At 35.2% G+C, this 27,660-nt stretch overlaps 1 protein-coding gene across 3 annotated transcripts in view; it reads left to right on the top strand.

Annotated features, from left to right (window-relative positions):
• TLL1 (tolloid like 1) overlaps window positions 1–27,660 on the top strand; it is a 132,242-nt gene that overhangs the window by 36,579 nt on the left and 68,003 nt on the right. For 2 of the 3 annotated variants that reach the window (XM_085222038.1, XM_085222039.1), the window contains exons 2-4: window positions 21,525–21,635; window positions 25,238–25,318; window positions 27,127–27,279. In XM_085222038.1, the coding sequence (XP_085078164.1) occupies window positions 21,525–21,635; window positions 25,238–25,318; window positions 27,127–27,279 (345 nt within the window). The remainder of the gene's footprint in view (window positions 1–21,524; window positions 21,636–25,237; window positions 25,319–27,126; window positions 27,280–27,660) is intronic. The other variant, XM_085222040.1, reaches the window with a different exon arrangement.

A 27,660-nucleotide genomic window follows, 5' to 3' on the forward strand; every position in this document is an offset into this window, starting at 1 on the left:
CAAACCTTTTTCAGAAAACCATATGGGTGTTTTACTAGCGGGATAATCTTACATTTTTATAGTGATGTCTAACAATGGATAAATAATTTTCTGTATAACTGAGAAGTATCTTAATGGATTATGCTTTTTTTTTCCCCTCTAGGAGTAGTTTTAACCATCAGTTTTATCTAAATGAAAGTTCATCTCAGTATACAGTTCAAAGTAAGTTTTCTTCCAAACAAAATACTGTGAAATGTTAGTATTGCCAGGTATTCCTGTCTGTGATACTGGACAGGAAAGACACGATGTGACTATTTGGCTGTTAACTTATCTGATATCATCTTTTCTATTAAAGAGCAGAGTGCACATTGCCAACCTTTTGTTATCTAGTTTCCCGAATGCGGTACAGAATCAGGCTCTGCCAGACTCATTTGTATTTTGCAAGTGCTCACCATTGACTTAGTTATCTCTTCCTGGTAGTCTGCATCCTGCCACTTAGCTGTAAATGTCACACACTCTTCTTCATTCATGCTTCCTACCAATGGCTGTTTTTACACTGAAAGCGTGTACCAAAATGTGTAAATAAATGCAGAGGAGAAAAAGATAACTTCAGAAAAAATATTTAAATTTATGTTAGGCACAAGTACTGTTGAACAGCATTTCACAGGAGAAAAAGAAATATCGAAACAGTTGTGCTATTTAAAGCTTCTACACTGTTTGGTGAGTGGAAAAAGTAGGAAAAGATGGAAATGTCATGATGTAAAAGATATTAACAATGAATCAAGTAGGTAAAGTGTATTTCTGTATGGACCACATTCTTTCCAGTGGTATTTGTGTTACGTTATACCTAAATTTAGGTTTCACATTTTGCCTGCAGGCATTGATTTTTTTTCAGATGCAATCTTACCCTTTATGCTTTAATTAAAAAGAGAGGGATTAAGTAATAGAAATGGAGCAGAAGTCAATATATGAAAAGCCAAAAACTTGTGCCACTGAATGGATTGCAGTATATGACTTTTTCAGTATCTGACGATATGCTGACAGATAAAAATATAATATGAAATACACCAGTTAACAACCTCCTTGATATTTTACTATACATCTTCAGGAGTTTTGCTTTTCAAGACATTTGACTGCAAGTAAAATCTTGTTATATATCCTTGCAGAAGGTATTACACAGATTATAAAATAAATAGTTTGAAGCGATACTTCTAAATAAACTTACTGAAAGATGGTTTTTAAACTCCTTATATAGGGAGGAAGAAATTCCAAGCACTCAGAAGAAAAAAAATCATTATATCATTACATGATCCTAAAGAATGCTGAAGCCATAATACATAATAGCATAGGAGTGTGCCATACAGTTGACTCATAGAAAGAGGTAGAGTTAATGCTGGAAAAGATGTGTGCATAGCTTTAAGATAGACGTGTAGACTAGTGTACTATAACTAATATTTACTGGTAGGAAATTAGTCATCTTGGGTAGCTACTTATCATTAAATATTTGTTGATTATAAAACTTGATCAACTTTTTATTTGTCCTTCATAGTCACAAAATTTCTCCTAGGTTTCATCTTTCTTTACAGTTTTCCTCCTCCCAAACCCAGCTTACCTTGTCTTCCAAGCAAATCAAATACAAGACCCAGTCATGTGCTTCCTCTTTTCCCTGTGGGGGCTGACATGGAATTTTTGCTTTAAACATTTCTCTGCTGAAGATGAGAGCGCTTCTGGGAGTTGCATTTTTGGTAAATGCCTTCTTCAGTGGTGCATTATTAATACTATTTGTACAGTGCTCATATTTACAGTGTGTTGTAAATCTCACCCCATTGATTATCATAACACAGAATTTCTTCTGAACTTTAGTCCTCTCCTGTTGGGGCAGAAAAATACCAAAGATGCCATTCCTGAAAGATTCTTTTGCTTCAGTAACAGATGACTTGGCCAGATCAAATAGGTTGAGAGTAGGAACACAAATGAGCAGATCAAAACTGTGCATTTGTCTGCCTATCACGCATATCCAAGAGATTTTTTTTTGCTTTTCAGATAACTTTTCACAAGTCAGATCTTGTTTTCTGTGTCTTTTTTGTGATTCCCTTAAACTCAGTGATCAGGAGATTACTGTCGTTTCCTGTTGCCAGTCAGAAAAATAATGCATATTTATGTGAAGGCATCTGAACCAGATAAAACCAGGTGCACTGTCATTTCTATTCAGGATCGTACATTTCAGCATTTTCTATATACGAGATATTGTTTGGGTGCTTCAAAGGTCTAAATTAGAAAGTAGTGGGAACTCTTGATGGGAATGTGCAGAACTCATTCCAGCTGGTACTAAATCTGGTCTGAAGAGGAAAGGCTGCATCTCATGATGACAGCTTTTGTTGTCAGCTGTAATGCTGACTCTTGCTGATCACCATAAATGCCTCAAAGTTTTTTGGATGAAGCTAAGTTCTGCTAAATGTCAAGCATCAAGGACAGCCAACAGAAGCCAGATCTGTGCAGCATAGGCTGTCTCCTTGTTGTGTTTATACTGACCTCTCACTAAGCAGTGAGAATGAAAATATTCTGTGAGTTTGTGTGCTGATTCAATCATTCTATGAAAGTGTCTTGTGTGAGTGCTGGGATTCATTTTCTACATTTGTTAAGCCTTGTAGGATGTTTTACCAAAGGAGTGTTGCTTTAGAGCTCTGAGCAGCAAAAGCCTTTTTTTCAGTGCTTTCTCCAAAAGCGTTGAAAGTTTATACTTGAGCCTAGTATTAAAAAGGCATCTTGATTTGGTCAGAGAAATTAGAGGAATATTATGTGGCCTTAAGAGATAGGGAAGATTAAAGCAGCCTGATTGCTCTTGCTAGGTACATGTTTTATCTACATCTTTTCTTTTTTAGAGATGGAAATTTGCCCTTCCAGGACACAGTAATTTTATTATTTTCTTTGATCAGGAAACTGCTTAACATGTGCTGATAGCTACTACTTGTAAACTCTTATAAAGTTAATTTCCTTTTCTTCTAGTCTTTTTTTTTTTTCCACATACCAGCTCCTTTATGCTTTGGGGAGTACTGCCTCCAAGGGGAGGCTTTGCTCTTCTGTGACTTTGAGGATCTTTGCTGCAATGACAGTAGTTTCTCTTCGTTTCTAGGGATTGAATTTGTTTCAAATACGATGTTTTGGACCGGAGTTAAAAAGGTCATAAAATGGCCATGTTCAGTTATGGATGTCACTCCAAAAGTAATGCCTCCTGTTTATTTCCATGGAAACAACAATAGGTATAGTGAGCATAATAACACTATTTGATAGGGCAAATTGTCAGCTACATCAGCCCAAAAAGATGGAAGTCAGAAAGCACCAATTCTGAATTGTGTAGTAGATGTGGCAGGGCTGTCCAGCCAAGAATGGCAGTGTGCTCCACAGTCTTCAAAATGTTATGGGGCCAGGTGTTATTGTGCTGCAGGAGAAAAGCTGCTTTCTTCTCTGGCCTGGCTTTCAGCTTAAAGTCAGCATTGTGAGGTAGTGGTCAGAGTTGATGGTTTGTCCAGGTTCCAGGAAATCTGAATGAATCATCTCTTTCTTGTCCCAGAAGACAAAAGTACACATCATTTTACCCACCGAAGGCTATGTCTTGAACTTTCCTTAGGCAGGGAATTCACATGTCACCACACCATGGATTCTGGCTCATAGTGGTGACACCATGTTTCATCCTTAGAAGTTATGCAATCCAGGAAACTGTCACCTTCAGCCTTTTATTGGCTCAACAGGTCCTGGCAAACTTGAATACAGTATTCTGTCTGTTCCTGTGCCAGCATTTGTGGGACCCATTTTGTGCAAACTTTGTGATATTCCCACGTGGAGGAATTCAGTGACACACCGTAGTGTCATCTGTATTTCCACGTCAGATGCTATTCTGTCAGACTGCCCCTCTGCTGCCATCTGTCGCGTGGCAACAAAACGTAATGGAATATTGGTGGGAACGTTCAGCCTCTACTGCCATACCACCAACATCTGCCTCTTACACCATGGGGCAATATAATAAAATAGGAGGCATTACTTTTGGTGCAACCCTTGTAAAAGTTCTGTCACATTAAGCAGTTATCTTTGCTATTAAGATTCTATCCACGTCTTCATTTTTCATGTCTTTTTTGCTCTGATCAAGCAAAACCTAGTTGCAACTCTATGTTTTGAGGCTGCAGAATATGTATCTCATTATTTAAAGCATAAATTAATAAAAACAGTAGTAATCTAGGATAGCTCAGTAACTGTACTGACGATTGAATTATCTAACATCGCTTCTATTACATGCACTGCATTCCTTGAGACTCTCATTTTACTCATGAAGTCATTTGCATGAATCTTTTCTGAACTTGTTCCTGTTTTTCAGCATTATTTTGAGAGAGCGTATCTGAAAAGTGATTAAAGTGATTTAATTATTCTGCCAGGTTGGTTTTTTTTGTTTGTTTTGGTCAGATAGTATAACTACACAATCTGTCTGTTAGAAGAGTTTACTTTTTATGAGCCACTGTATTGCACTAGAATATGGTTACCTGGTTTACCACTATTCTGCTACTTCCATATCCAGTAAGTAACGCATAAGCAGTTTGGATTGTTTTATTCAGTTGAATCCCCACTGCTGGTTTTCTGAGAAGGGGATCAGAGATGCATGCAGGCAGGCAAGATGGACAAGTATTTCCTTTCAGTTGCCACTTAAGTCAAAAATCATGCATGGCTTCTTGGCTGCTGTCAGGCCAAACCATTCCGTTTGAGATTGCAGTGCCTGAAGTCTTTTTGAGGAGTCTGTTTCCTAGGATGCTATCTGGTGTCCCATAATATGGCCTACAGTCTTTGTAGGTACATGCATGTGTATGCGTATGCACATCAACACATGAACACATTCACCTGAGTTACGTGGTAAGTGTTGATTTGGATTGTTGTGGATGCAGCTACACAAAAAGTTTATGACCCTTCTTTCTCATTTTAGTTTTATAGTAGCCCATGCCATTTTCTGATTTGTTTTCATGAAAGTTTTTTTGTATATTCTAGCTGAGAAAAGTCATATATATGTATAGCTTTAAACCAATATTTAGTTCTTGAAGAAAAAAGATACAGCTGAGTGATGATTCATCCTACTTATGCCTCCTTTTGTCAAAAGGTCATTTTAATCTTCTCCATTTGACTGGTTTTGCCTAATGCTAATAATATGGAGTTAATAGCTTTAATTATGTTTGGAAGGAACATTTAATTTTCTGACATGAAAGCATGGCATAGCTACCAAATCAAAGAAGAAGTCATGTTATCAAAACCATACGTTAACCTAGAGGTGTAAAAGTCTTAAAGTAATCATTTTTATCTTGAAGTATAAAGTTTATCAGATAAGTTAACTCCTGCTGTCATTATGTTTTTCTTAAAGAATCCTCTTATCTATACTACTTTGCTTGTAATTGTGATCTAAAGCCATATCTATCTTTCTGTGCAGTGGAATTTCCCTCATTCTGACTTTACTATTATTTGGTAGCATGAAATATGCTCTCAGTTAAACGCTCCTACAGAATTTTACTGCACAACAGGAATTCCAGTAATACTGTCAGAAGATTGTAGACTGTGACTTGATATATTTTAAACTCTCTCAGTGGAAATGGCCCGTACATTTGCATTTGTGGTATTGGTTTATGAAAATTGAGAGGTAGTGTTAACTTTTTTCTCTTTAAAAAAAAAAAAAATAAAATTCTACAGCCGGCTAAGCCAGATCTGCTTCAAATTATATGTATCACAGGAGAAGTTTTTCTCAGGAATAGTGAAGGGAACACATGTATTTTGAAATCGATCATGATAAATTAGGGGAAGTTGCATATGGTATATTTGATTTTACCGTCAGGGTTATGAATTCTGTTACTCACCCAGTTATAAATTTCTGTGTTAGCGAAACTACAGAGCGAAAACTTTTTATTGTGTTTATTAAGTGCTCTTTTTTTAGAACAACGAACTTCTTGCTATTCCATGACAAATGTGATTGGATATATGACTGGAATTTTAAGTTGGGTATTATTGGACAGAAAGACTGGAAACTAACATGGAGAAATAGCAGGTATGCCAGTTTCTTAGTTACATTATCATGTTTTATAATTTCTGGTTTCAGCCTTTATGTTTGGAGAGCTGAATAAAAGAAAAACCCAATGAGATAAATTAACCAAAACAACCCCTTTAATTTCAGTTCTGTTTTTGAGCTATGCCAAGTGGAAAACTGTGTAATCGTTAGGAAGAAAAGTTATTTTCATACTCCCACGCTGGAATTCATAATTTTTGATTCCATGCTTGAAGGAAACCTGTTTGTTGATGTATTGACACTTCTCTGAGTCTGATGGTACTCTTTGGAGGACAGTGCTGCATAAACCTCTTTGAGAGGTGGCACATGAGAACAGTGGGAGTGCAGTGAAGCACAGCTGTATGCGAGGGCCCTGGGAGACACTGAGCATAGCTTAGCTTTCACTTGTAGTTCACCAGTGGTTAGCACTGCTCTTTGTTTGGTACAATCTAAGGAATGAGAAGAGTCCCAGCACTGTTATGCTTTTCAGGATTTTTGTTAGTACTGGAAGTCGTCTTGTGGAGTTAGATGAGTACATTATTTTCTGAAGATCTTTGTCTTATTCTGTTGAGATAATTTACTTGGGTGCCATAAATAACCTTTGAGGCATCACGAATTGCCACAAATAGGTTGTGTCAGTCCAGTCACCCAAGTATAGCTCTGGGGATAGGAATATTGGTTAGACTGACTCAGAAGCCTTTTGTTGTTTTCTTCCAAATGGTGTTGTTGCACATGGTACAGTACTGCTGCCTGTAGCACAAGTTTTTGTTTAAATCTCTTATAAATTCATGGTCCACAGTTCTTTAATCTTCTATACATTTTCAAGATTTATAGGAACCTTGCAATCCTTTCCATTCTGTTTTGGACTCTACTGTTCTAGCCTGTTTTCTCTACGTACAAGAAATGTGATGCATCCCATTGCTAAAGCCAAGCAAGTGGTCCAAAAATATGCCAGATCCCACATCCCTCCAGTGAACTTCAGCTCTGATGCCTTAAAAAGCTCCAGAATCCCTTCCTGTCCTGCCAGATGTTCCTCCCATGTTTTATGAAAACAAATGATATCATTTTAGCACATGAAGATGTCTTCTGTTTTCAAACTTTGGTTTAGGTCATTTACAGCTCTCTGGAGAGTCCCTTGTGCATTCATGAATTTGTGAGACATTCATCAGAATTAATAGAGTTTTTAGGATGTCACGAAGACAGTTTTCTGGTAGATTCACAATTTAGAGTTAGATTTCTTCCTTTTGCTTGTCAAGCAAAAGAAAAAAAACAAAGCAAACGTACAAACAACAAAAAAAAACCACTAGCACTATCTATTAAGCAGAAGGTTTTGTTTGTTTTTCTTACCAACTGGTTATGAGAGCATTCCTTATTTACCTCTAATTTGCCTTTTACCTCTTTAGATACTTGTTAGTTCTGACTACTGAATCAGTTCTGTAGTTGAAAATGAGTGTGAAATTTCTAAGAGATTCTGGTGATCTATTTCTACTGGTTGTATTAAGCAACTGAATATATTTGTAATATTTTTTCTCCTCTTCTGGAGATAGAATGAAATATACTTTCAGAGCAAGACAATTGCACCATAAAATTATAAACTGAAATGCCAGTGCTCTTTATAATCATGAAGGTGCTTCTAATTAACATACTGCATATTAATTTATAACTAAATTCTCCCCTTAGTTTATTTATGGTACTGTTATTATGGTAGAACTGTTTTCTTTTTGAGAGTTGTACTCTTAGAGAATGCTTTATAACCGAAAGTAATTTGCTTTCACAATAGGAGCTCTAATACCTGAAGCAGTATTCACATTCCCAATCTGTAGTCTGACATATTGTCGTACAATGTTTCCTCGAATAGCTTCAAAAAGGTACCTTTCTATAAATTGACAGCCTGTGGCTGTTTTAGTTGCAAACAGAAAATTTGAAATGTAGACAGATGGTTGGCATTCCTTTCAAAGCTTTGGGAGTGGCCAGGGTCATTCATTTGAAATCTTACTTGCCCTGGCATATTATTTGAGCATTCTGGTATCCAAAAACCAATGAAAAATGAATATTTTTGCCTTGAATAAACAACAGAATAAATAAAAAAAATGAAGAACATCTAGGAGTTGAGAAATAGATTAAATATTCTGTTTCCTAAATTCTCAGTAGTTAAGAAATCTTGAAATATTAGACTCCAAATGCATTCATCTAGACTCTAAATAACAGTCCACAGAAAACCGTGATATTTAATTTGGCATATTTTTCCTCAGAGTTAGCTGTATTAAATATTTGTATTTTCTCTGAGCTTGAAGGAAGCTTAGTATTTGCAGATATTGTGTAATTCCTATTTCCATAGATATGTTAAGAGGTTATTTGAGGGCAGCATTGTGTTACTGTCAAAAGACACACCCCTTATGGCCAGCAGACTGTGCTAGGCCCAGGGTGAACTGGCTAGAAGAGTCATATTTGGCTCACAACCTTTTTTCCAGCTGCTGAATTATATTAAAAGACATCTAAAACTACTGAGGCTAATTTAAGCCTTAATATCTCTATTAATCGAAACACAAGTGCATTAAAATACATTAAAAGGCATTAAATACCTTGCATCCATCTTTTGTGAGTTTGAGCAAACTGTGCCTGTAATTTAAAAAGTTGCAGTTGTGATATGATGGGAGAAGCAATATCTGCAGCCATGAGTGGGATGGTGTATGGACTGTGGTACACTGCTAACATGTGGGCCTCTTAGAAAGCAGTTTAAGAAATCCAAAGTTAAGCAGTGCACAAAGAACTGCAGCTGTATGATGAAAGTAGAAAGAGAAGGACAGAGTTGGAGAAAAAGTCAGAATCTACTGTTTGGATCGACCTTTAGTTTTTCTGTTTGACATGCAAGCTGATTTATATTATTATTTATAATGCGTTAGCCTTATAAAACAAGGACCAGCAGGAGGCTGACTTCCTGAGGATGAGAAGCTTAACCAAAGTGTAATGTTTACTTTCTTTTAGAAAGCATTTGAGAAACTGTTGAACTTTTACATGGCTACCACTTTGTGCCACAAGCTTGTCTGTAACAAAATTTGTAGGAGTTGTAGGTGACTTTGGATACTGAATTGCTTTTTCTGATAATCTGTCGCAGAAGTGTAGCAAGCTATAGGAACTTGTGCAAAATACAGCAAAATTACAATATGTAAATATACATATTTTACATATTTTAACCTGATCTTTTGTGTGGCTTGAGATAGCAATGCTGATCATAGCCCCACAAGTTGGAGATCAAGGCAGGCTTGCTAAGAAACTGAGGGGATAGGAAGAAATTTAAGCTATGTTGTTCTTATTCCCCTTAATTCTGTTGATGATACTTAAATTAGCAAGTGCCAAAACCTAGGAAGTTTGGACATGCCTAATTCTTTTTAGAAGGGGGTGGAGATCCTGCTGGCTTTCAACAGAGCACTCAGAAAAGACTAAATATGCTATGCTGTTTAATAACAAGGATTTATGAGAGCTCCCAGCAGCTATGCAACACTGGTTTTCTGTAGGCAAACAGTGCTCTTTATGAGGGAGTGAATGTTAAACTGAGATGCTCTCACTGTATCTGTCAAAAGAGAAAAATATTAGAATGGTTATGTAAACTCTGTTTCAAGTACTACTGTGGCTAAAAAAATGCTATATAAATCAACCTATGTGAGATTCAGATGTAAAGAGCATTACATTCTAATAACTTGATATTAGGTATTAGAAAATGTCAGTGATTTTCCACTGCTGCCTTGCTAACTCTATTTTTTTTTTTTTAGTTTCTGTTTTACTTGCTGTGTCCAAACAATAATCAGCAGCTGTGCAGAGTTTAGATGGAAAAAAACCTCCAAACTCCATAAATTACAAATGCTGAAAAAAATACCAGTATTCAGTAACAAGCAAGCAAAATAGTTGTGACGAATGGGGGCCATGAAAAAAATTGGATGTTACAGGGCAAATCAACCCTGCTTCAACTTTTTAGCCATATAGATGAGAATTGGTGCTTCAGTAACAAAAAAAATCTGGTAGAAGACATCTGTTGAAAATGTGAACAGGAATATAGAATTACACTGGTCCAACACCCAGAACTTGCTGTATTAAGCACAGGATCGGTGCCAAAAAAAGCAACATTAAGAGCTGTTTAGTCCCTTTCCTTGTCTCTTGCTCTGAGCCAGGTCGTAGAATGATGTGCTAAAAACTGTGATGGAATGACTTAAGTGAGCTTCATGACAAAAATTACCGAAACAGGAAGCTGCAGCTGATAATGGAAATCACTTCTGGAGCTTAAAATAAAACTTTATTTATAATGTACTTTCATAATTCTGTATTTAAGATGATGCAAATGGAGGAACGCTTATTTTTTCTGGTATGATGAGAACCTTGATCCTGAATGCCAGATAATCCCTCAGATATGCACTTTCCTTTCAATGCCATTTGGCTTTCTGTATAAATCTTTGGTTGCATTTAATGGTTCATCAGGGTTTTTCTGTTTTAGAGGTGCTACTTTAGACTGCTTGGAATTTTTTATCGAAGAGAAAATGAAATACAATTTTAATTTCCCAAGGACAAGAAAAGGGTACAGAATGAAAGGATTTTCACACAGATCAGTGCTGCTGCATTATAGCATTGCTGTGATATGTATATTATGCTATAATGCCAAATTTTAAAGAAAGTGTTGCTTTATAAATATTCAACCTCTTACTGCTGTGGCATAGGAAAAATACTAAGGGAGTTTTCTCATTTAGTACTGAGTTTCTTATCCACTACTGCTTCATAGTCACAACATTCTTCAACTTAGCAGCAGAGCAAGGACGTTATGGTTGTGACATTTCTTGGAGACTGATATTTCCATCTTAGCTAAGGAGTAACTCTCAACTGTTATTCTTTTTGTAAATTAAACTTCTTCTGGATCACCCTTCAAATCCAGCTACTGCTGCTTCCCTTCAGCATTGCAGTTCAGTCAGTGCACTCTGCTGACTGTGACCATCGCTTCCATTGCTCTGCCGAGGTTGCCATTCTTGTCCTATGGACAATGGGGCTTAAGACTTGGGAACCACTCATCTAATATTCTCCTGAGCTAAAATTGCTCTGTACTGGTATATATTTCTAATTCTTAAATTTGTCCAATGTGTAATGCTTTATTTCATTTATGAATGTGGCTGTTGTGAATGAAGAATACCATCACCTTACTTGAGTTTGTTCCTCAGACTAATGCCAGTAGATTTTATGGCTTAAAATTTTCTCTCAATAGACTTTTTTTTTTTTCTTTCCTCTTCACTTACATAAATCTGAAGTCTGAAATTGTCTCGGTCTTTTCTGCTCTTGCTTCTCACTAATACTTTAATCTCCAAAAATAACATATCATTGTAGATAGCTAAAAATGAAATACTCTGTAGATTTTTGTCTTCTGAATAGTAACCATCTTCCTCATAGTCTCAATCTTTCACCTACTTTTTTTCTGCTCTGTATCTATGTTTTCCATTGTGCTTAATTAAATCTGATTTTCTTGCTTCTTTCTACTTTTCATTTGAGCACTCATGCCTTTTCTTCTTTGGGCCCCTCACTACAAGAATCGAGGCCCTGCAGCATGTCCGGAGAAAGGCAGCAAAGCTGGTGAGAGGTCTGGAGCACAAGTCTTAAGGGGAATAACAGGAGGAATGGTGATTTTTCAGTCTGCAGGAGGCTTAGGGGAGACCTGATACCTCCCTACAGTGACCTAGAATGAGGTTGAGGCGAAGTAGGAGTTGACCTCTTCTCCCACATAGCTAGAGATAGGACTAGGGGGATGGCCTCAATGGCCAGGGGAGGTTCAGGCTGCATGTTAGGAACAATTTCTTCTTTGAAATAGTGGTGAAGCACTGAAACAGGCTGCCCAGGAAGATCATTTAGTCACTGTCCTGGAAGCATTCAAGAAACACTTAGGTATAGTACTGAGGGATGTGGTTTACCGGGAGATATTGGTGATAGATGGACAGTTGGACTGGGTGATCTTGGAGGTCTTTTCCAACCCTAGTGATTCTGTGATTGAAGGTGGCAGAGAAAGCATAGACTGGATTGGCAGTCTAGTATTCTTTGCTCTAAAATGGGCATCTCGTAACTTCTGTTTCATGTTGGTTGGAGGTGTTTTTCCCATGCTATCCTTCCTGTATCACAGTCATTTGTTTGAAGTGCCCTTGTGTGTTAACTGGACAGGCTGAAGATGTTAAGACTCCTTGAAAGTTTTAATTTTCTGCTTCCTAAGCTCTGAAGTACCTCTGTCGTCTTAGTCACAGGACTTCTTTATTTAGTTGAGCTTTGCTAGTGATGTTAAAGCCCCACTTGCTCTTCCCAAGTTATACAAATATGCATTAAGCACAAGAGATGAAAAACTCTGAGAGACAAAATTAACTTTATTTCCAGTTCTTGATGGTTTGTCTGATAACTGTTGCAGTTTCCTATCTTCAGTCAGTTCTGTTACCTTCCTTCTCTTCTTAGGCTTCAAAATTGGAATATATGAAAACTGCCAAGTGAAATAATGAAATGATTCTTCTTTTAATAACCGTGCTAAATTGATTGAATTCAGTGCTATGCTTAAGAATGCACAGTTGTTTCATGGTGATGAAAGTATTATTTTCATTTTAAAAGCAAGTAAGTCTGCTCTGTGCAAAAAGATGTTGTTAATTATGTGGAAAAAAGTCATGAAAGGTATGGTATTTCACTTCTAAAACACAATTTATTTTGTGAATGTAAAGCTATTTTGACCTTAAGTTTAGGCAATATGAGTAAAAAAAAATGAACAAATCAACAAAAAACTTGCACAAAAGAACACAACAACAACAACAACAAAAACCCATGGAAAAAGCTGTAAGACATCAGCTGTGCTATACAGTATTCTGTACAGTATAGGTCGAGTTGATTAATATGGGAGTAAGGCAAAGTAAAATAGGTTTTTAGTCCTTCAGTTTGTACTGTGCATTATCAGGTAACTAATTCGTGTTTTTTTCTTTTTCTGATGCTATTCTGTTCTCTTGGTATTCAAATGAAAATGCCTAGGTCTCATATATCTGGGAAGTTCTTGCAGCAGTTGCTGTGTCCATCTCAGCCTTAACTGTTTCATATAGTTTAATAATTAAATGAACAACTTTTTTTGCAGTGATGGATTTTCTCTTCAATTCAGAACTTATTTTTTAAGTTTTGCATTTTTCCATTCTTTAGGGAGTTGAATTAATTCAACTCTGTTCTTAATTTCTCTGATTTCAAAACAACAATTCTGTTGGTCTTGGTTTTATACACTTACACATATGTGTGTGTTTATATAATATATATGTTTGCAGTTTTCCCTTCAGTACTGATAATTTTGCCTTATGAAGTCTGTTCTTTCTCCTGGAAATCTTATCATTAACTTGGTAGCACTTGATCCTAAGATTGTTCAGAAGATAATGGAGTTTCAAATTAAAATGGAGGCGAATGCTATGGCGTCAGTCTGTGGTCATTTAGTCTTTATTGGATTAGTTATGACTGTTATAATATCATAAATAATGATCTCCTTACTGGTGTATTTTTCACCATTCTTAAGAAAGCCAACTGTTATATAAGTTGTTAATGTTTTCAACTGAAGAAGGACAGCCAAAAAACCCATGACCTAAAAAAGGTAGAAAAGAGTAAAAATATAAAAAATAAAAATATAAATCTAAAAAGGTAGATAGTAGAATGGGTAAGAGAATCTCTTCCAGAGCATTTCTTTGAGGGTTTATTTTGTTGGTATATGTCCCAAGGCAGTGATGAACAAGGGTCTTAGAGCAGTTGCGTTCTTTGCCAGACACCTTTACTGATCAGTTGCTGATGTCTTCTGCAGTCAGGTTGGTGGCTAAGCCATTATATGAGGAATATAGATCTTACCAGGTACCAGTGCTGCTTAAAAACAATTTAGTTGCTGAAAGTTACACTTGTCACATTGAACAGCCTAACCAAGAACCCGAAATGTGATAGAGGAACTGTTGCATGTTAACGAGTGTTCTCAAAATGCCACTCAGAAAGTTTAGGAGTGAGGCTTATCAGAGTTTTATCAAAATAGTCTTTGCTTCCTTGAAATTCTTAAATTATTGTTTGTTTTTATTAAGCTGGTTGTTTTTATGTCCTGATCTACTCAATGCAGCAATAACTTCTTGTGCTGTATGGAGAACATTGTGAAGGAGCTGTAGTGAAGTGCTGTGTGCCATTGTAGAAAGGGCTCTGCAGCTGTAAATTAGTCCGTGCTGGGTCTTGCCATTGCCCTACCTATAAATATGAGCACTTAAAAATAAAGGGTGGTGAGTTGCAGGTAGTAATGATACTGAAAAGGAAAAACGGTGTCATTGACTATTAGAGAAAATTGCGTTAAAATTTGTGCTTCTAAAGCTACACCAGTACTACTCAAGCAAGCTGATACCCCTTCTCCTGAATCCAAGTTATATTCCTGTGCTGATGGCGTTTTATTGGTACCTCTTCGGATGTTTTTGAGGATTAATGTTTTTAAGTTGGGGTATGACTATGTTAACGTGCAGTAGTGTCTGTTAAATTTCATGGAGAATCAGTCCTAAATTTGCAGATAGCTTTATATGACAAAAGGAGGGTGCTTTCTCTCCTAATTAGCAGCAGGGCTGCTGTCCAGTTCCTTTTTCCTTGGGACATTAATTTATTTATTTATTTGTATGTTGTTGTTTGGTGGTGTTTGTGGTTGAAAATACCAAGTTATTGTTTTTTTGAATAAGTTGCTCTTTTTTTTTTTTTTTTTTTTTTTCAGTACATGGAGTAGAAAAATTTGCTATAATTATATTTTCCTACCCCTGGTAAATGTGAATTGGTTTTAATATAACTTCAAGACTTTTTCTTATTTCATTTGAGGAAACTCAAGGATTTAGGATTCTTTTAAAATTAAAACTTTCATTATTATTTTATTCGCTGTATCTCTTCTGTTAACATAAATCTGCTGTTTCTCTCACAGTAGCCAAATTTTTGATTATTTTAATCCCTGGAATCGGGAGTATTTTCCTCAGTACTTTAGTCGTTGAAATAAAAAGTATTGAGACTGCACTTTACTACAATTTAACAAGCACTCCATGTAATGTTAGTGATCAGGGAAATAGGAATCTGGGGAGACAAAGGGATAAGAGAACTATTCCAGCTACCTAGGGGGAAGTATTTTGTTTCATAATATGTGTTTATTTCATAATAATATATTTGATCTTTTGGATGGTGGATTTTACTTGCGCATCAGAAAAAAAAAAAAAGGATATAAATCTTACTATTTTACATCATTAATTTTCACAGCAAGTAGAAATGTGAAAGCACTAGTCAGAGGCGTTGTATCCCTTTCGGATGTGAATATATCAGCTTTTATTCATGTAAATCAAGAACTTTCACTAATAGCTGTGTGCAGATTTGAAAATACTGCCTGCTGAAATTAATTTAGTAACTTCTACTGGAATGTATGAAAATTGGCTCTGTGGTTCTCTGTTGTTAATGTTTTATTTAAAATTTAAGGCTGTTAAAGTTTTATTTATTTATTTTTTGCTGTCATATATGCAAATAAACTGATTTTAATCATCGTAAAACAGATGAATTAATTTGAGATTATAAATTTATTACAGGAGTTCTGTGGTCTCTGTGTGGTAATGATGACATTTGTTACCGTTATGGTTGAAGGTAGCACTGAAACAGTGGTAGAAACAGTTCAGATGGTGGCTTGCAGTCCTATGCTTGTGGTTGGAATTGAGATCATCTGCATATTACTTGCCCTATTTTGTTCTCATCTTAGTGATTTCTAGGAAAAAGGATATTGTGCCTGAAAACACGGAACTCATTTGAATACAAGACCAAGCTAATTACAGCAGCAAAAGTTGCCTTTTTCATAGTAAGGTGAAATTCTTTTTAGTCATTTAACACAGAGTGTTTCTTTTTTCTATTCAGGGTTGCAGAGGCAGTTATGTAAGCAGTGTAGTGGATTGTATGGAAGAAAATGACTCACTAAGATAGTCTGTAATGCACATAGCTGTGTTCTTGCAGGGGAGCACTCAATGACTCAGCTATAGAGGAGGCTGCTAATTGGAACTGCTGCACGTGGAGGTTTAGATGAACCCTGAACTTGGACCAGCATGCTTTTGGGCGCCTCTTGCTGCATGAATTACTGGTCAGATTTTGAAAAAAGCTGGGTGGTCTACCTCCCATCAAAAGGAGCTAAAAGCTTTTGAGATTTATATTTTACCTTTCATTTAATTCTCATACTTTTGTTGTCAGTTCTTGGCACCTTCTGTGAAGTGGATGAAGTGTAAACTTCCTGTGCTTTCCAATCCCAGTAGCATACCAAAATCTGAGGCTTTGCTTTTAAAATGCCTTCTAAAATTGCCTTAATCCCTTCCTTGGCATCTTCTTAATACAGGAGTAATCTCTCTGTCATGATTCTGCATCTGCTGACAAGGGGAGTACCTGTGTGGCTGATCACAGTTTACTTCTCGCTTTGCCTGATTTGTTTAGTTTAAGGAAAAAAAAAATAATTCAGGCTATAGGTTCCTAATTCATCACAACATTAGCTTTTCTACTCTTGTTTTCAACAGTTGTCCGAACACGATAACACTGTCCATGAATTAAACGTTCTTCTAGCCTGCAAAGTAAACACAACAAAGCGTGTAATGGAAATGCTTTTTGGATCTTAGTGGTCTACTGCAGTGTTGCTTTTGTAGAGCTGTCCTTGGTAGCTGGGCACTAATTAGTGAGTCCCAGATACAGCTGGATTGCCTTTGCTATGCTGCTGCACTCCAGTAGTGAGCAGTAACAATCTTGGTTGCATTTTCTACTTTTTTTTACTAATATCCATGTAAATACCATCAGCAGTGTATTTTATTTAAGAATGGCTGCTTGTAGTTTTAAAAATTAATAACTGTGGGACTCGTGGAACTGTTTGATGTAGATAATTTTTTTCTTCAATCATAGTGAATGTATTTCTATATGTACTTTGTGGGATTTTATGCTAACCAGTAGATTTAATACCAGAAAGAACCATTCTGTTGCATATCTCAGCTCTGTGAATTGAACAGTATGATTCCATTCATGCTCCATTACTTCTGACCATCTTCTAGGAAGTCATGAAAACTCTTTTTGTTCCAAAGCTGTATGATGGTTGATTCATACTGTGGGTGCAAATACCCATAAAAATAATTCTAATGTTTTTCCTTTGTCCTTCTATTTTTCAGTACTTTGTATTCTTAGTACCATGTTTTGTTCATCTGGAATAGTGGATATTTGATGTGGTGTTGGTCCTGTTGAAGGAGTATTTTAGCAAGGAGAGCTTTGCAGATAAATGTTAACTATCCATAATCATAGTCTGTGTTGCCACATTTAGAATGAAGTTCCCGTGCTTGATTTCTGTGTTAGAAATAATCTTATTTTTCCTTCTCTATCACATTATTTGTCTGGTAATGTTAAGATGTGTATCCCTGGATGGCAGATGTCTTCTACAGTATAATTATTTTCCTGTCTGTTTCTGTGATGGTGAGGCAGTTGTTTGCATGTAACAAGCCTAACTGCCTTGTGTATCAGAATATTGTCTCTTAATTTAATTGTGCCTTTTTGAAAGTGAAGGCTGAGTGCTTCGAGATGCAGTTCTGATTTCATGCAACTATAGGCGGAGAGCATTTTCTCTATTAACAGAATGTATGTTTATGCATAATCTTCCTTTACTACTATAGAAAGAGTTTTACAGGGTAAAATTTTGCTCCTCTTTCTGGAAGATATACATATATTTATTTATATTCTCTCTGCCAGTTGAATTTGTATGAATGCGTAATGTAGTGCCTGTATAAAATTTAAATGGAATAAAGCAACCCCCTCAGAAAATAAGAAAAGTGAAGTTATATAAAATTTAGTACAATGTTTAGTATAAAGAAGTGTACATTTCTTGTATCAGATTTGTAGTTTTCCAACAGGTTTTTCCTGTTTATTGTCACTCCTGCATGTTCAAATCAAATGAGAAATTTGCTTGTAAACATCAAGTTTTCCTGATCACTGAGTAGACAACATGAGAGTGTGAAGCAAACTGAAACAGATAGTTTAAGCTTTGTTTGGATCATTTTAAAAGTTCTACTCTGTTACCTCAATTTTTATTTTTTGGCATGTTAAGCAAAACTGGTTATCAGTTTTGTGTCAATTTTCTGACGTAAACTTATGGCTGAATTATCTGTGAAGAACAAAGGAGGTGTGTAGCTGAAGATGCCAATTCTGGCAGAGGTTTCCTGAAGGGACCTATTAAATCCATACCTGCTCTTTAGCGCATTCTTCAGCATACCTAACATACCCAAGCAATCCTCTGCTTGTTTTCCATAAGGTTCGAATTGGCATGTGACAAGATGAAGTATAGAAAGCAACTTCTTCAGATAGTTTCAGGCTATAAAAATGTTAAGGCAGGAGACAGGAACGGTCCTCTCTAGTTACAAAGTACTGTGAGACTTCCACGGACATTCTGAAAAATTAAAGCATAGTTTTAAGAGTTACGGAAGTGGTGATTGTTTTTCTTTTTTTTCCTTGTGTTTGTTAATGTTCAGGTGAGTTTCTGCTTCAGGCTTTGAAGGTTGAAATGCAGACTTTTCATTGGAAAAAGGGGAACATAAAAAGAAACAGTTACCAGCTTTTTCTCTCTTGCCAAGCATATTTCTTTCCAGTTGCACTGAAATTAGTTCAGAAAATCTTGGATTGATTTCTGTGGAAGCCAAGTGGCACTTACTCATTTGCTGCTGAAGTTCAATGTGTTAGTTCTTTCCATGTTTCTGCCTTTTACCCTGTTGCATTTTTACTTGACCTGCTAAACAGAACTGACTTGTGTAAAAACAACTGTAGTCTGAAGAAAACTCCGAATGTTGCATTGTACTCTGCAAGCAATCACATCTGTTTCTTTCTTGTTACTCATATTTAGCTCATACATTAGAAAATCTTACTGGATTCGAAGATTATTTGTTTACATTTGGGTCAAAGTTGCTTCAGCACTGTTTGTAATATGACCACAGCTGTAGTATTATTAAACTTAAGAGCGTGCTTCATTACTGTCAAAACCAATTCTACCTGTCAGTCCAGATGTTTAAAAAAAAAAAAAAGCATAGCTTTGTTTTCCAGCAATCATTTATTGCTCCTTGCTTAAACAGTAAGACACTTTGCTTAGTGTGCAAGGAAATTCAGTGCATTTGTCAGACAAACTCATCTTAAGTCATACTGTTTGTGCTTTCATAGCAAAGTGAACATCACCGCAGTGAAGTGCTAAAGGTGGATCCTGGAGAGGACATATTTTCAATCCAGTCTTTTTCTACAATGTATACTTGTTTAGAGCTCAGCTTGCCTTCAGTTTTCGTTTCATATTTATACATCAGTATTATGCACTGAAACCAAAGCGATTTTCTGCTCATACACTTCTGTCTCTGAGTGCAGATTTTGTTAATTCAGAACTTTTTGTTTTGTTTTGTTTTGGGTAACCAGGAAAGAAAAATGGGCTTGCTGTTAATTTTTAGCACTTCCTCAAGTTTGATTTGGACAACCTGTGTGACCTCTGCGGATGTCTTTCTAAAGTGAAAATAGCTTCTTCCTCTTATCATTTTTTTTGGTATATCAAATTTTGTGGTTTTTCATTGTGCTTATACAGTGGCCCCTATTATGAGTGACATCCACTAGAAACCTCGAGAAGATTCTTAAAATAGGAATAATAAATAGTATTTAACTCAGAGAATTTCTCCTCTCGCTGTTCAAAACTCTAACCACTTAAGATCTTTTTTTTCCTAGAAAATTTAAGCAGAAATCAACTAGAGCATCCATTAACTCTGTTTCTTCACTTGATGGTAAAAGCTATCACTGGTGAGGATAGGTTAGCCAGAGGAAGGATCTGCCTGATGTGTACATAGAGAAATAGCAACCCTTGGAAGGAGAACATTCACAAATGTATGAGAAGTGACTGAATGGTTTCAGAAATGGTCTCAAATACTTGCTGTTTTTGATAAACATCTTTTAATGCAAAGAAATATATATATATATGTGTGTGTGGAAATGCTCATATTTAGATGTTTGCGGTTTTAATTGAAAATTCTCTTTTTTGAGGTCCATGTAGGTGCTCTATTTTATTTTTTTATTCAAATTTAATTATTTTACAGGGCAGACAAAAGGAGTTTTTTAGTGTGATTTCTTTATCTAGTTGCTCTGAGTGCAGGAAAAAGTAATAGACAAATGAAGACATAATGTAATATCTGGGAGTTCTGTGGGAATACGTAATTTTTGCTTAAGCCAAGATTTTTAGGTATGAATTTGATTAAATTATTATTAATATAGCATTAATCAATAAGAATAAATAAGTTTTACAATAACAGGAATGTACTGAAAGTATTATCAGATGAATGATCACTGCATATATACATATATACATATTTGTGTGTGTTTGTAAGTATGTATGTATGTAAAAGGAGCTGACCAAATGACAGTAAAATAAAACTAGTTAGTGCTTAGAATCAGTTAGAATGTAAGTAGAGCAGAGAGGGTGTCACTTGTGCTCGTGTTAGTTGGTGATATACTGTTGACTTCATTAATGCTAGCTGAGGATACAGCTTTCTCAGTTTTAATGATAATATTGCGTTGGCAGGGAGATTTCATGATTGAATCTCAGCAAAAAATGGTCTGTATGCTGAAGGTGTAGATCCCAAATTCTTGCCAAGATGTTCAAGATTCTTGCCATATATCTTTACTCACTGAGTTGTGATGGCAGTTTAGGGAAGATGAATTAAGTATGAAAAAGTCAAACAAAAAAACCCAAACACCTGAGAGTCATAAAAAGAACAGGAAAAGAGAAAAGAAGAAACACACCAAAAAGTTTTAGGAAAGGATGAAAAAAAGAAGATGAAAAATAACGGGGTTTTGAAAAGTAAAGTATTTGAAGGAATCCTTATAGTGAGATTAAACATCGAAGGACAGCATAGAAATCAACCAAGAGGATAATGGAAAACATATCAATTCTCTGATGCAAACGTAACATAATGCAGAAATTAATTGGAATGTTAAGAATGACTTCACTTGTGTTTCATTTTCAGGAGGATGTTAGGAAAAATAAAGATTGTGTTCTTTCAGTATTGTTCATTTTTTTTGCTTTGTAATTCAAATGTTAATGTCTTTCAGTGGTTCTTAGTCTCCTCTGCTGTATTTATGTGTACAAATCATTAGATATGGTGAAAATTTATTACTTGATTAATGTTACATTTATATGATGGCATTTATGCAATTACTAAAGAAATTAGCCTGTAAAAATTTGAGAATACTAATACAAATGATTCGTCTTTTTATAATTTTCTTTCTTTGTATAAAAATAAAAATCAGTACAAAAAAGTATATAATATAATTGTATATTTGTCATATATTTTCCTAAGGTTTGTAACCTGGCAATATAGTCTTCAAATTGGTTTTGATGTCAAAATAAATTCTTTAATTAAATTGAGCTCTTTTTTATTTAAAGCTGTCTTTTGGGGAGATATTGCCTTAGATGATGAAGACTTAAAAATCTTTCAAATTGACAGGACAATTGACCTTACGCAGCACTCCAATGAAAGACTTGGCCATAACACAGGTACGATATTTCAAACTTGCTTTCTAACTTATTTTTTTCCTTTTATTTACTTCTAAATAGAAAGCAGTCAGTGTTTTAAAACGTTGTCGATAATATTAGTTTCATTTACAGTTTAAAAAGTTACTCGGCAATGAACATGAATTGATTTTAGTTAAGTCAAAAGGGGAAAATTTAATTGTATTCCTGAATTTCTTGCTTAAAAAGCAAACAAAGAGCAAAGCAACTTGTTGAACCAAGGAGCAGAAACTGGGAGGAATCTCTGCCAGTCCTCTCTGCAGGTAGTAATGTGGGAAAGGAAGCTGTGCAAAGCTTTACTTCCAACTGCAAGTTCCTGATAGTGGAGCTGAGATGCCCTTTGGAAAAAGCATGTGGAATCCTGGAGGTGAGACTGGGATTCGAGAATTACAGCAGCACCTTTTGTTGTTTTCGTTGTTGTTAAATCTACACACCACAGGCAACACAACAACATTGTTATCCTTGCTATCATTTGCCTTGTCACATATGGTGCCTTAGTGCCAGACACCATAATCTGATTAATTTTCAGAGAAACAGATAAAGAGATATTATTCGCTCCTAAACATTTGTATGTGTGTCTGAAAAAATAGTCCATGTCTAAATATCTGCCTACCTCATGTCTGAAAATAGCCATGCTATCAGGCTGTGATTTGTAAACTCAAAAATGGGTAAGCTTTCAGAGTATGGCACTAAAAAAATCAAAGTGGGAAAGGTGTGAAAGCAAATGTTTATGCATAGTAAAGAATCTATATATGCATATAGCCGAAATTTGTTTTGTATTACTCATGTTCGATGTGTTGATGAACTCAAATGCTCTTTGCCTTGATGATTCCTAATATTAGAAAACAAGGATCGTTTTGAGGAATGACCAGAAAGGAATTTACCAGACAAAAGAAGCATTTTTCATTTTAACTTCTCCACATCAATATAAATAGGGTAGTTCAACTGTTCATTATAGTTTGATGATATTGTTTTAATACCCTGAAAATTTATTTTATCTCCTTTTAGTACCATTGTTTCTTTTTTGGATCAAGACTGGGTTTGATAATGTTAATTGTCCCTGGTTTCCTTCTCCCCTTCCCCCTCTAACAAAATACTTTTAATTGACTTTGAAAATATTTCAGCCCCTAGATTTGCTGACAGTGTAGACAGTGAGGTCAGTCATTTCCCCTGAAAGTGCACTCAGTCAAGTGATTTCTTTGGCCTGCCGATCTTCCTTTTACTTCTGTATCTTTCCCTTTTAACTCCAAAGATCTCTCTCTATTTTCTCGCTCTCTCTTTTGTTGCTGTTGTTAAAGTATATTGATCTAAGCTGTTTTTATACTGTTTTACATTATATATTTTATTTTTACTTACCTGTCTTGAGGTTTGCTCATTATCTTTGCCAGTCAACGCAATATCTTATTTAGGATAGTGAGTTGTCCTACTGAGGGTTACTAATGCAGTTGGATCAAATTTGTCTACCCTTACTGTGCAAGAGGGAATCAATGCAAGGGAAATAATCAGTGGAAAATGGACTTTGAGAACAAACTCTGCTGAAAGTACTGTTTTTGTACCCGTTCTCAATGAACACTCAGCAATCTTGATATTTTTTTGAAACAGAGTAGAAGTCTTTTTTTTTTTTTAATATTACATATAAGTTCAACAGATTTTGATGCATAAGTTGGAGTTTAGCTGGTTTTTGCAAACTGCAAAATTTCCAAAAGACATTACCAATAACTGGCTTATCAATATTAGATAGCGACTTAGAAATGGAAGGTAGTACGGATTTGCAAGATCAGATGCTTACTCTGAGCATCTTGTTTTACTCATGCAATTTATAATATATAATTATTGTGAATAGAAGCAAGAGCAAAGATTACAGCACGTGTATACTATTACAAGTGCAAAAAGATATGCCACAAATATGATTAAAATTTAAAATCAGAAAGTATATATATATTTAGACTGCAGTTTGGCAAGACTGTAAATCATAATATAAGCCAGACTAGTTATGTAAGACACTTCAATTTTTTTTTTTCCACTAATTGGATTACACAGGCTGTGTTATCAAAGTAATGATACTTGAATTTTTTTTTTTTTTTTTAAGAAATAAATATAGCATAGTACTTTCTTTCAGTAAGTATTGGAGTCTTTTTCTGCCACATTAAAGTTACTATTTTTTTTTTTTTTACAAAGTTTATTTTATATTTGTTGGGACTCTATTTGCATTTTTATGATACAAATGTTAACATTAGAGGCAGTTGCAATGACCGATAGAAGCAATTAAATGGTTATATTCTCTTTACTGTATATTACATTTAACCATATAACTTGTTGGGAAGGAATGTGTTGAACTATTACCTCATCTATCTAAAATGCTTAAAAAAATTTGGAAAATTTGTCTCCAGAGAGCTAGCAACTATGTGACAGTGTAATCCAAATAATTAGGCACATTGTTATTCACTGAGCAGCCCATGGACTCACTTGCCTTATATGGTATGATTTTAAGTTGCCTCTTAAGAAATATATTTTCCACATATGTATTGAAATGTTTAATGGGAAATATGGAAAGGTCTGCTCTGTGGTGGTTGGATATTTTGGTGGTCTCTTTGTTTCTATCTGACTTTTGGTGTTGCACGAGTAGTTTGAAAATTCTCTTGTCCTGTGACAGTTATTGATTGTTAAATATGATTTATTACAAACATAGACAAATCTCAAAGCCTTCTTAACAATTCTGAGGATTTATTGGACTGTATGGTGTTATCAGTGCTCTTTCTTTGAGCTTAAGTGTATTTTCAAAACCACGTGCAACCACAGCAGAATTAGATGTGAAGGTGGGTTGTGACATGCATCTGATGTACATGCTAGATTCAGAAATGTTGTACATTTCTTGAAGTAACACGATAGATGTTAAAATAAACTATTAGTTGAATTCTTATTGCTCATTGATTACCAAAATGGCACACATATATGTCTGTAGGGTCTTATTGCAGTACACGCCTGCATGTGACATTTGAAAGCCTCTGAGAGTCCATTGCACATTCATGTTGACAAAGAAAGCCAAAACTTTCATGGTATAATTAGACTTATTAAAGTGGCTTTTTTTTTTTCTTTTTTTTTTTCTTTTTTTTTTTTTTTGGTCTGGTTTGTTTTTCCTGATGAAACTTTGGATGTTTCCTTTCACCCGTTTTCCTTCAAATGGGAAGGTTATGGCATACATTTAGGAAACTTTTGTGACAGTAGGGCTTCTAGCGGTCTATGAATACGGCTCAGAGAATCTCAGTGTCACCAGAAAGAAGAAAAAGCTCCAAATAATAATTAAATGATGTAATTACTGTGACTTGTCTGAATAACAAAGACATGCTGGCTTACATTCTGGAATGCATTTTAGAAAAAAAATTCAGCTAAAAATGTCTTCTTGCTTCATTGTCGAGGATACTTGAAGAATTTGTAGGCAAGTCATTCAGGAATGTTAAACTTCCTTAAAGACACAGCACTTTTTGAAGGATACTTGCAATCTCCTCTGGCTATGTTGTTGCTGTAGGTATAAGTTTCCATGTTCTTAACTTTTCTAAATTCTTTCTTTTTTTCTTTTGTTTTCAAAGGTGGCTTTGGAGAGCATGGGATGTCAAAAAAGCGAGGTGCCCTCTATCAGCTTATAGAAAGGATAAGAAGATTTGGCTCTGGTATATTTACTGTTTAAATTATCAGGTTGCTTGATATGATGATGTAACATGAGTATTAATGATTACAATGCTTTAACATACTAAAGCGTCTCTATATTTCTGTTGGCATAAGCAAACTTTAAACACTATGAGAATAGTAATGAAGAGATTAGCTCTTCATCAGATTTTCTTAGAGATCTATTTCCAGTATAAGATCTGGAAGTTAAAATGTGCTTTTACCTCTCATATTAAAATTTCCTTAGCTATTTAGCGTGGTTATGTTCATATTGATAAGTTCTACTTTTATCAATACAATGTCTGCTCAGTCAGTTGAGGAACGTGATAAATAGATGCTAATATAATACTTATTCCTCTGAATCCATTTGGGGCACTGAGATGAGTCACACAATTTGAAGCTTTTATGGTGTGTTGCACTAAATAAACACATCATCCTTCTGTCAGTATGAATGCAGTTGAATTCAGCATGCAATATCAGTGAATCTCCATTAATACTGGCCAAGTGCATTTGCCATATTTCGTACAAAAAGATGTCATTTTAGTGTCAAGGAATGTCAACTTCTCAAAAGAAAATATGTAAAACTGCATTTTCATCACACTACAGTGTGTCAACATGCATCAGTGTATATCTTGTAAGATTAACCACAACACTCTAACTGACTTTGCTGTTATATGCTGGTATATAGACTTCATTTTTATGACATTTCAGTACTGCATAAGAGCTTGTTGTCTTTTATATATGCAAGATCACTTGGCGTGATTCATTTGAATCATCTTCACTGATACCCATACTAACTTACAGATTGCTTCAGAAGAGAACAACTAACTTTATTATGGCGTACAAGTACCTGTCTAGCTGTCCTTATCCTTTTTTTTGTAGTCACAGTAAATTTCAGCTGATTTAGGAGATATTTACCTGTAACAGAAGGATGATTGGTAATCTCTCAAAATAGTAGGCTTTTATTGATTTTCCAACTTCCAGCCATGAGTAATGCTTATCCACAGGGATGCAAAATCTCATTTGTGAAAAATATGTGTTGACATTCTGAAGTGTTATAGAGTTATTGTGAAACTGAAAGTTAGATTTCCATCTGAGAATGTTGTGGCTATTACCAGTAGGTGCAAGTAACGGAGATCAGAGGGAAAAATTAACTGTGACTTTTTCCGTAAGTTTACAGTTTACTTTGCAAATAATTTATCTATTTTTCCAGATAGTTCACGATAACAAAAGCGAATGTAATAGACTTGTTTCTGTACATTGCTCTAGGAATAGCATGCACTTGATTTTTTTTTTCCAGTTCCAGGAATAAAATTTAAAGGGCAGTAAATGTGGTGATTACGTGGGGTCTGCCTTTTCTTCCCTGCTGGAGAAATCCAAACTTTCTTAAAACTAAACAAACAAACAACAAAAAATAACCCAAACCAAAACAACAACAACAGCAAATAAAAGACACAAAAGAAGGAAGTGTATTCTTCTTCTTTTTTTTTATTATTATTATTGTTAGGTGATAAAATTTAGATGCAACTATGCAGACAGTGTTTCTTTCAGTCAGTAAGCTTGTGTGCAAATTCTTAGTGTAGATACTTTTGGAAGTTGAAGATTTAGATACGCCATTTCAAGCACTTCCTGTAAAACCAGGTAGTAATAGATTGTTGATAATAGTAGTGTCCTGTTTTTAAAGGGCATATAGAAATAAGAATATGCCTTTGACGTCATGGAAAATAATTATTCAGTAATGGTTCTCTCTTTATTATTCTGTTCTTTCTTTTCTTTTTAATGATCTCAATTAGTGTTTTAATTGTCGTTACAGGCTTTGAGCAAAATAATACTTCTAAAGGAAGAACCACAGTAAAATTCTCAGGGAAAAATGAGAAGAACAGATTTCCCAGAGCTGCTACATCGCGAACAGAAAGAATATGGCCAGGGGGTGTCATTCCATACGTAATAGGTGGAAATTTCACTGGTAAGTCTTCAGCTTTATATAGGGAGAAAGAATATGGTTTATTTTTTTTTATTCATTTATAGTGAAGTCACACAATGGAAAGATTTCTGCGGGATCAGGCCAGGAGTGCATCTGCTTTGAAAATGTTAGCCATCCTTTAATAAATTGTTCCCAAGGGCAAGCTGTGTAATAAAGATATTTAGGTGTGTTTTAGATAGGGAAGTCTGTTTGTTTGATGTTTCTTTTGTTATGTTTGTTTTTGGGAGCCTAAGTAACAGAATGTATTGAAATTTGTTTTATTAATTAAAAAAAAAAGTATGTTTATTTAGTTTAAAAATATAACAGAATTAACTAGTGGGACGTGTATTTTGCTAAACTGATTTAACTCAATTAAATGACTTA

Source organism: Meleagris gallopavo, chromosome 4 (genome assembly GCF_905368555.1).
Source record: "Meleagris gallopavo chromosome 4, MGAL_WU_HG_1.1, whole genome shotgun sequence".
Lineage (NCBI taxonomy): Eukaryota > Metazoa > Chordata > Aves > Galliformes > Phasianidae > Meleagris > Meleagris gallopavo.